Source organism: Microtus ochrogaster, chromosome 15 (assembly GCF_000317375.1).
Source record: "Microtus ochrogaster isolate Prairie Vole_2 chromosome 15, MicOch1.0, whole genome shotgun sequence".
In the NCBI taxonomy this organism is placed as follows: Eukaryota; Metazoa; Chordata; class Mammalia; order Rodentia; family Cricetidae; genus Microtus; species Microtus ochrogaster.
In genome coordinates, this window is record NC_022017.1 from 28,842,422 (window position 1) to 28,852,325 (window position 9,904).

At 45.8% G+C, this 9,904-nt stretch overlaps 2 protein-coding genes across 3 annotated transcripts in view; one reads left to right on the forward strand and one right to left on the reverse strand.

Annotated features, from left to right (window-relative positions):
* The window catches only part of Xrcc6 (X-ray repair cross complementing 6), a 23,936-nt gene extending 21,645 nt beyond the window's left edge, over positions 1 to 2,291 (reverse strand). Inside the window, exons 1-2 of one of the 2 annotated variants that reach the window (XM_005354473.2) lie at positions 2,217 to 2,291; positions 1,523 to 1,611 (exon numbers count right to left, since the gene is read on the reverse strand). In XM_005354473.2, coding sequence (XP_005354530.1) covers positions 1,523 to 1,598 — 76 coding nt within the window. In that variant the 5' untranslated portion in view covers positions 1,599 to 1,611; positions 2,217 to 2,291. The other variant, XM_013348808.2, reaches the window with a different exon arrangement.
* Positions 2,292 to 2,489: 198 nt separating this feature from the next.
* Positions 2,490 to 9,904, forward strand: part of Desi1 (desumoylating isopeptidase 1) — a 21,602-nt gene continuing 14,187 nt past the window's right edge. The window contains exon 1 of the mRNA XM_005354472.3: positions 2,490 to 2,811. Within this exon, the coding sequence (XP_005354529.1) occupies positions 2,724 to 2,811 (88 nt within the window). The 5' untranslated portion in view covers positions 2,490 to 2,723. The remainder of the gene's footprint in view (positions 2,812 to 9,904) is intronic.

A 9,904-nucleotide genomic window follows, 5' to 3' on the forward strand; every position in this document is an offset into this window, starting at 1 on the left:
GTCTCGAACTCACAGAGATCTGCCTGCCTCTGCCTCCCGAGTGCTGGGATTAAAGGCGTGCGCCACCATCGCCCGGCAAGTATGTATCTTGAATCATTAGTCTTGAATTCTTATTTTTAATTACTTTAAACAATTATTTACTAAATGTATTCATTTTATTTTATGTGTGGATGATTAACATGCATGTATGTATGTATGTATGTATGTAAACAATGTGCATGGTTAGTTTCCTCTTGGAGGTCAGAAGAGAGCATCAGATCCCTGGAAATAAGAGTTGTAGAGGATTGTGAACCACCATGTGGGTAATGGGAATGAACCCAGATCCACTGGAAGCGCATCCAGTGCTCTTAACCACTGAGCCATCTCTCCAGCTCCCGGGAGTCTCTTATACTTTTTTCTTTCTTCTTTCTTTCTTTCTTTCTTTCTTTCTTTCTTTCTTTCTTTCTTTTGTTTTTCAGAGACAGAGTTTCTCTGTCCAGCTCTTATCCATTTCTAAGGATGAGGGAGGTTTCCTAGCACAGCCTTGAAGTCGGGCTCTGATTCCTAGATAAGAGGCAGGAGGAAAGGCGAAGAGCAGGATGTGTAGCCACCAAGTCCACTTCATGTAAACTAACTTCCCAGGGCTCATATGGAACTCAAAGTCAATGTCAGTTGCACAGTGAATGTGAAGTCAGCCTGGTCTACATGAAACCACATCTCAAAAATAAATAACTGGACAGTGGTGGTACACCCCTTTAAGTCCACAACTCGAGAGACAGAGGCAGGTGAATCTCTGAGCTTGAGACTAGTCTGGTCTACAGAGCAAATTCCAGGACAGTCAGGGCTATGCAGAGAAACCCTGTCTTGAAATTAAAACAATAAATAAATAAATGATAAGCAAACAGGGCCAGACAGGTCTCTCAGTGGTTAAGAACACTGGCTGCCCTCTTGCAGACAACGCAGGTCCACTTTGCTGCACCCACATGGAAACTTCAGTTCAGGAAACCCAGCTGCCTCTTCTGACTCCTTTTTGCATCCAGACATGCACATGATGCACACATACACATAAAATAAAAAAAATTTTTAAAAACCAAAATATTGCCAGGCAGTGGTGGCACACGCCTTTAATCCCAGTACTAGGGAGGCAGTAGCAGGTGGATTTCTGTGAGTTTGTGACCAACCTGGTATACTGAGTGAGTTCCAGGACAGCTAGGACTGTTATGCAAAAAACCCTGTCTGGGGGAGGGGGGAAAAATGTAAATAAAGTGACAAAGATTACCGTGCATAGAATCATTGATTAGAGATTAATTTAAAAAAATCTATTAGTGACTAGTAAAAAATGAAGAGTTAGGAATGAATGTTCACAGATTGGAACAGGATCTGAACAGCTCTGCAAAACCCAAAGCGGGTAAATATTTTAGATTATCTGGGGAGAAAAGGAAGAGCGATCGGACAGCAAAGTGCTTCCAGTAAAAAAAAAAAAAAAAGACACAGGAAAAGTCTTTCTTCCACGCAAACCACACTACGTGATGAAGCCACTTACCACCGGAGTCAGGGCTATCCTCCTCTTCTTCCTCTTCCTCGCCCTCGGTTTTGTAATAGGTTTCCCACTCTGACATGTTGGTTTGCTCACTAGGTGAGATAAATTACGAACAACAAATAAATTTAAACAGAAAAAAATACCGAGATAGAGCCTTGAGATAGAGCGTTTGCCTACCGTGTGTGCCAGATCTTGTGCTACAAAAAATAAAGAAAGTCAACTTCTAGGTTCTTTCTCGATCTGCTCAAAACGCTCGGGTCACTGTTGAGGAATATGAATGAGGGCTCCTGCTACCTTGAGAGCTCTCGGTGGGAGGGAGCAGAGGAAATGAGCAGGGGGATCATTCCAGCAAGCTGCAGGAACAAAGTGGTTGGCGGTGGGGGGCGGGGTATAACGGAGCGGCCCAGACCTAAAGGTCGCACCTCGACCGCTAACTGCACCGCGACGGTACTTGGTGTACTTGGTGTACTGACTGCAACAATATTCTTCATTTTCCTCCCACGTCTCCACCAACCCTCAGCCAGGGACTCCCGATGGAGTCTCAACCACACCCAGGGGAAAAAGGAGCGGGACCCACAGTGTGTCTCTTCGGACCGGTGCTGCTCTGCTGTGAAACAAGGGGCCGCGCGACACTGAGCGGACGTGCAGGGGCACAGCAGGATGCACCCAACACTCCCAGCACAGCCGACCTACCTACCTTTGCTGCAGGTGAGCGAGCCGAGGGGACAGAAGGCGGGCCACACGTCCGCGCGGGCTCCGGCTCTCTCTCCCAATCAACGACGAATACGTCACCACGCACGACACGCCCTTCTGCCCGTCAAGGGGACACGCCCATCCCCAGCCGTGACTTCCACCCCTTTTCCTAAACTAGATCGCGCGCGGGCAGGGAAAGCCCCGCCCTCTTCTTGAAGCCCCGCCCCCGCAGTCCGTCAGCGCCGAACGCACATGCGCGAAAGTGCGTCCCCGCCCCGCCCCCTGTTCCTTGCGTGGGGAGTCTCTGGGATCTCTCTCTGTCACCTCACAGTAGTCGTTGCTGGTCGCGGGCGCGGGGGCGCGAGTAGCGCACGGCTGCTTCTCCCCCGCCCTCAGGCCGGGCCCGGGCTCGGTCTCCCGCACCCTCCTCTCCCCATCCCGGTCGCGTACCGGAAGGTCCAAGTCGCTACTGGGTGCCCGAGGGCCATCGTGGCCGCCGCCACGGGTCCTGATGGAGCCGCCGAATCTCTATCCGGTGAAGCTCTACGTGTACGACCTATCCAAGGGCTTGGCCCGGCGGCTCAGCCCCATCATGCTGGGTGAGGGGACCGGGGTCAGTGGGAAGTTCTGCCGAGACGGGAAGAGGGGCCCACGGGTGAGAGTGGGGTGGGGTTCCCTAACCCCCCTTTCCAGCTTCCCGATCGGATCCTAGGAGACGCATATGCTCTGACTGGGAGCAAGCCCTTCAGCTAGGGACTAGGGTAAGCCGACTGGTCTTGGCGGGTTCCCTGGCATTTGGGGAACCCTCTACACGCCTTCCTTGGCCTCAAGTCGAGAAAGTGAGGCTGCCTCCAGCGCCTATCGCTGGTGGTGGAAGCGACACTGCAGAGGAGATTCTCGGGTGGCCCTCGGAGTCTCTGCCCTCCGCGCCAGAAGGAAACTCCCTCTGCAGTCCTTGGAGTGGACGGGAAGGAAGGGAGCACTAGAGGGCCTTTGCCCTCGCCCGGTTCCAGGTTAGGTCAAGTTAGGTCAGCCCGAGCCAGAATTTGGAACTAATCACAGCCCGTCCTACAAGGTAGTCTTCGCTCAACGGTTAATTGCTTTTGACCCGATGGTTTAAAAAAAAAAAAAAAAAGCAAGGAATTCTGGGGAGGTCGGGATGCTGTTGTATCGGTAAGGTAATCCTCGGTGGTGTTCAGTTGGAATGTTTTAATGCTGAGAGAAAAGCAGCCCTTCCGTGTAGGTCCAACTTCGTTTCGACTCAAATACCAAAATGTCTGTCACATAGGCCTTGTCAGGTTTGTCATTTCAGGTGATGATGGACAGGAAAGGATTGCAGGGACTAAAAATGGTATGGCTTTGTATCGTTCATTTGGATAGCTAGTATTTCCTGGCGAAAGGCTTAGTTCTTAGGGAGGACAAGGGACAGAGATAAAGGGAGGCAGGCAACTTTTTAAGGCATCCATTAGTGACATGGCACTGAGTTGAACTTAACTCTCCAACCCTGGGCCAGTCAGTGCTTTCTAAATTTGGCTTCACCTCAGAATCATCTAGAATGTTTGTTAAAAGCACACCTGCTTAGGAAGTACGATGCTCACTCGCTGGTAGAGTTCTTGCTTGGCGTGCTTCAAGGCCTGGGTTTGCTCTCTAGCACTGAAAAAAAAAAAAAAGATGCGTTCATTTCCAACATACATTGTTAAATGGAATTAGAAAAAAAAAAACATTAGAGCCAACTGTGGTGGGCCACACTGTAATCCTAGTACTCAGGAGGCTGAGGCAGAATGGTTCAAGACCAATAACCTAAGCTACATAGCCTAGTTCTACATAGTGTAAAAAAAGAAAATAGAGAGAGAGAGAGCAAGAAATTAGGTTAAAACAGTTTCTATACCAAAGAAACTGGTATATGGCAGTTTATGAAAGCAGACCTGGAGTGAAAGAGAAACTCCCCCCTAAAGTTTCCTCACTGTTTAAATACCTGTTCGCATCTGTGAGTTTTAAATGTGTGGATCATAGTGCCATGCTTCAGAAACACTACATCAGAATTTTTGGAAATGTGTTTTTTTAATGAGTGTTTCAGGTCTTTCTCATGTGACCAACCCATTCCATTGTTGGAGAGAGATTTGGACCTAGGTCATGGGTTGTTGGCAGGGCTTAGGATCCAGGTGTGACTCAGTGGTAGAGGCCTTGCCTAACGTGCACAAGGCCTGAGTTCAGACTCCTGCACACCTAAGAAGAACGTTAGCAAATCTGAAAGCCAAACGTCTCTTTCTTCTTTTTAAACAGAGAGTTCGAGTCGTTAGTAGATTATATCAGTCAGGTTTAACTAAACCTTGGAGTGCAGCCATTGGTTTAGTTTTAGCACCGGAAGGCATTGTTTGTCTCCTTAGACCCATAAAGCCACCCCTCCCCGTACTGGTTATTCTTTTGTCCTAATATCTAAAAAAGAATATTATTTTTAGCTGAAAAAGACCCAAGAGATTGGTTGCTTCGTTCATTGGACAAATTTATTAAATAAATATTGGAGGGCTTAGTATGTGCTGATGTTTAATGTTTATCAGGTGGGTAGAACCAACAGATTTTTGCAATCTTAGAGCTGGTTAGTGTGGGAAATATATGTGTGTGTGTCTGTGTGTGTGTGTGTGTGCGTGTGTGTATAACAAATTGTGATCTGTGCTGAATGCCAAGATAGAAAATGAGAGAAGCTAGGTTTTAAGTAAGAGTTTCAGAGCCGGGCAGTGATGATACATGTCTTTAATCCTAGCCCTGTGAGGCCGAGACATGAGGATCTCTGTGAGTTCGAGGCCATCCTGGTCTACAGAGCGAGTTCCAGGACAGGAATCAGAGTTACACAGAGAAACCGTGTCTCAAAAAACAAACAAACAAAGAGTTTTTTAAAATGAAAATATAGGGTGAGGAGGAAGAAGCTATCCATGGAAGATGGCGAGGGAGTTAGAGTCCTCTAGATAAAAGATTGACCAGCCAAGATGTAGAGCAGGAAAACCTGGCTGTCGGAGGGGCTGAAAAGTGCTTCTGTGGTTGTCAAGGCAGAAGTGGATACGAGAGATGAAGTAATAGACTGACCACCCTTAGCCTCCGGGGATTGAACCCAGGCACATCTAGTCTACTAGGCACGCGTCCCACCACTGAGCTACATCCCTTGCACCCATGTCCTTTTAAATAGATGTGATGCTGTAGAAGGCATTGCCAAACATGAAACTTCACTAACTTGGCACGTCAGACTGGGTCATAGCGTTGCCACAAATTTTATTCTCTTTTTTCTGTATTTTTATTCCCTTTTACAAATGAAGGAAGGGAGAGTTAGCAAAAATCAGAGTTGTTACTTTCTAATGTTAAAGACATTTAGGAAAAGCCAGGTAGGGTAGGTCATAGTACTCTGAGATAGGGGATTAGCACAAATGGAGGCCAACTGGAGCTACAGAGTGAGAACCCGTCTCTAAGAAGCAAAAACAAGGCAGGCAGGGCTTTGGTAGTAGTGAGTTGTTATTATTATTGATTTTTCTGAGACAGGGTTTTACTGTGTAGCCCTGGCTACCCTGGAACTCACTCTGTAGACCAGGCTGGCCTTGAACTCTGAGATCCTCCAGCCTCTCTGCCTCCCAGGTGCCAGAATTAAATGTGTACTCAGGCAGTGCTCTAGTTGTACTCAGTAAACTCTAAAAATAAACTGGGTGTGGTGGCACACGCTTTTAATCCCAGCACTTGGGAAGCAGAATAGGTGGGTCTTCATGAGTTCACGGTTGGGTTGGTCTATATAGTGAGTTCCAGGACAGCCGAAGCTACACAGAAAAACCCAGTCTCAACAAACAAAAACAAAACAAATCAACTGTAGAGATGACTCAACAGTTATGGCACTTGCTGCTCTTGCAGAGGACATGGTTCAGTTTCCACCAGCCGCATGGGGTGGTTCATGGCTTCTGTAACTCTAGTTTCAGTGGACCAGATACCCTCTTCTAGCCTTTGTAAGCAGTAGTGTAAGTGCAGACAAGGAGACACACGTACAAGCCAGTCCATCAATAAACCAACGGGCTGGAGAAGCAGCCCAGTGGTTAACAGCACTTGCTGCTCTTGCAGAGGACTAGAGTTCAGTTCCTAGCGCCACATCTAGCCACTCACACCACCAGTAAAACCACAGTTCCAGGTGGTCTGACACCCTCTTCAAAGTGGGAAATAGGCATTGCCTTTCTGTTCTTCCCTTTCAGATACCACCACCCTTAAAGTTAGGTATACCCTAGTCAGTTAATTCCTGTATATTGATTTCTCATTCCTAAATATATTTAAACTTAAAAAAAAAAAAACTTTCGTATGGTCCAGCAAGACAGCTTATTGGGTTGAGATACTTGTCACCAAGCATGACAACCTAACTTTGATCCCAGAACCTAAGGAGAGAAGCAAATCCAACAAGTTGTCTTCTCTCCACCACAGGTGCAACATTCTGCACCCACACATAGACGCACGTGGGTAAATGTGGTAAAATTGGTGTGTTTATTTGCTTATTTTTGAAAGGAATTCTAGAATATAGCAAGCCAACCCTTTTCCTGAGTCACATACACTGGAATCCTTACCACGCCTTTGTGAAATAGGTCTGTAATTTGTCCCAAGTCACACAGCAGGTAGTTGGGAGATCTGGGTTATGGACACGGCTTACTTCACCACCATTTTGTTAATACGTGCTGTCCAAGGTAATGTGTTCCCTTACTGCTAATGTAAAGTGGCTTCCTTGTTCAAACGTCTGAAAGTGTCTCAAGTTCTACTGAGCAGAAATCTGGGCTCTGCGTGTGTGCTACTCTTCTAGTGCTGTGCCGTCCCTCGTAGCCCTCCGTTCTCCACAGAAAATTCATGTCACATTTTGATCTTTGAATTTCCTCTTACAAGATCTTATCCATGGGCTGGAGAGATGGTTCAGTGATTAGGAGCGCGTACTGTTCTTGCAGAGGACCTGTTCCCGGCTCCCATGTCAGCCAGTTCACTACCGCCTGTAACTCCAGCTCAGGGGATCTGACACTCCTCTGACCTCCACAGGTGCACACCTGTACACATAAAGAATAATAAAGTGGGGCTGGAGAGATGGCTCAGCGGTTAAGAGCATTGCCTGCTCTTCCAAAGGTCCTGAGTTCAATTCCCAGCAACCACATGGTGGCTCACAACCATCTGTAATGGGGTCTGGTGCCCTCTTCTGGCTTGCAGGCATGCACAGAGACAGAACGTTGTATACATAATAAATAAATAAATATTAAAAAAAGAATAATAAAGTTACTTTTAAAAATAATAACTTCAGGGGGCTGGAGAGATGGCTCAGAGGTTAAGAGCACTAGCTATTCTTCCAGAGGTCCTGAGTTCAATTCCCAGCAACCACATGGTGCCTCCCAGGTACCTATAATGAGGTCTGGTGCTCTCTTCTGGCATGTAGAACGCTTTATACATAATAAATAAATTAACCTTTTAAAAAAATAACTTCAAGGCCTTTTCCAATCCTGTTACAGTTCATGATTGACTTAAATAACACAGACTTAAACTAAGTTTTATTTATGTGTGCCTGTATGACACATGTGAGAATATACGACAGTAATAAATAAAAAAAGCAGCTATTCTCCAGGAGTTCGAGGCCAGCCTGGTCTACAAAGTGAGTTCCATGACAGCCAGGCCTACACAAAGAAACCTTGTCTCAAGAAAAACAAACATGGCCGGGCGGTGGTGGCGCACGCCTTTAATCCCAGCACTCGGGAGGCAGAGGCAGGCGGATCTCTGTGAGTTCGAGACCAGCCTGGTCTACAGAGCTAGTTCCAGGACAGGCTCCAAAACCACAGAGAAACCCTGTCTCAAAAAAAAGAAAAACAAACAGAAAGTCAAAACACATACATACACACACCAACAACAAACACATTTCTGGGCTGGGGAAATAGTGAATAAAAGCTCTAGTTATACAAGCATGCCCTGTGTGCTGGTGCCCATGGAAGCCAGAAGAGGGCATTGAATCCCCTAAAACTAGAGTTTGAGGCGATTGTGAACCACTGGACATGGGGGCCAGGACCCAAACTTGGACCCTTTTAAGCTCTTTAACCACTGAGCATCCCTCTGGCCCCTGTCCTGTCCTATGTTGAGGACATATGCCTCCCATGCAAACGTATGTGTATTCTGCAGTGTCTCACAATTATCCTTAGCATTCTAATTGAGTGGACAGCGTACTTGTGCCTTTTCTCCCCATATCACTATTTGGCTAATAGAATTAGCTATTAAAATTGTCCTTCAGCCCTTCTTAATAATTTTAGTTACTCTTTAAATGCCCTGACCTCTTTTTGCGGGAAAAAAAATACATAGAGATAAATGCAGAGGCTTTGGAGGAGTGGGAGGTTAATATAGGGCCTCATGCAGTTTAGGCTGGCCTTGAACTCCCTTCATACTGCCTCGGTCCTCCGGCTTGCATGATGAGCGCGACAGGTGTTTCGTGTTTCTTTTCTGACTCAAAGTTATTTTCTCTTAGAAGTTCATCAAATTGTTCTCAGGTTAAAGTTCTGGGAAATTGTGTGGTAGAGAGATTGCCTAGCTAGTATATATGAGACCATTGTTTGGGGAAAAAAATCACTGAACCTGTGTCCTTCTTGACAGAATGTAATCTAGTGACTATTTGGGTCTTTATATTTAGATCCTAGCACAATAGCAATAGGGCCTCTTTACTCTAGGTGTTACTTCTTGAAAAGCAATGTGCATGTGTGTATAAAATTAAATAACCATATAAAAGGGATAACAGTTGCATACCAAGATAAATGCAGCAGCTACTTGTCTTTTCAGCAGGGTCCTGAAGCTTCTGAGGCAGAAGACTGCCCCCAGAGTACCCCCAGTGACTGTCGAGAGTGGGTGCTCCTTCAGGGATATGAGCACCCATGTGTGTGGTGTCAGGCAGGAAACCAGGGCCTCACTGAACTGTACCCTCTTCCCCAGTATTGGTTTTAGGAATGACTCAGACTTGGAGATTAACTAGAATTTATTCAGGTCTGAGAGAGGGTTTTGTTTTTTTCTTTCATGTCTTAACGCAGTCTATTGTGCTTTGTTTTTGTCCTTATTGTTCATTGTGTGCTCACTGTTCTATATCCACTGAAGGAAGGAGGGATAGCAGTCCTGCATCCTTATTATGCAAAATACAAATGAATATAGTTTGCATCTCTGCATACTCCTGCTTAACGTCTGCAGCCACCTTATGTTTAACACAACTCACTAGACATCAGCCTTCCTGTGTTGGATTCTACAATAAAGTCCAGTTCTGTTGTTAAAAGAAAAACAAACAGTGTTTTAGTTAGGGTTACTGTTGCTGTGGTGAACACTTTCATGACCAAAGCAACTTGTGGGGGAAAGGGTTTATTTGGCTTACATATCCTGGACCTCAGACTGGTTGCACAGCAATTCTCCTCTAGGATTACAAGTGTGTATTATCACATCTGACTATAGTTATTTTCACACTAGAAAAAATTCCTGTACTGACCTTAAAGAATCTGTACTACACTATTGTGTTGTTATAGTAGTTGTTTTTAAAGATTTGTTTATTTATTTACATATTATGTATATAATGTTCTGTTTACGCACCAGAAGAGGGCACCAGATCTCATTACAGATGGTTGTGACCCACCTTGTGGTTGCTGGGAATTGAACTCAGGACCTTTGGAAGAGCAGGCAATGCTC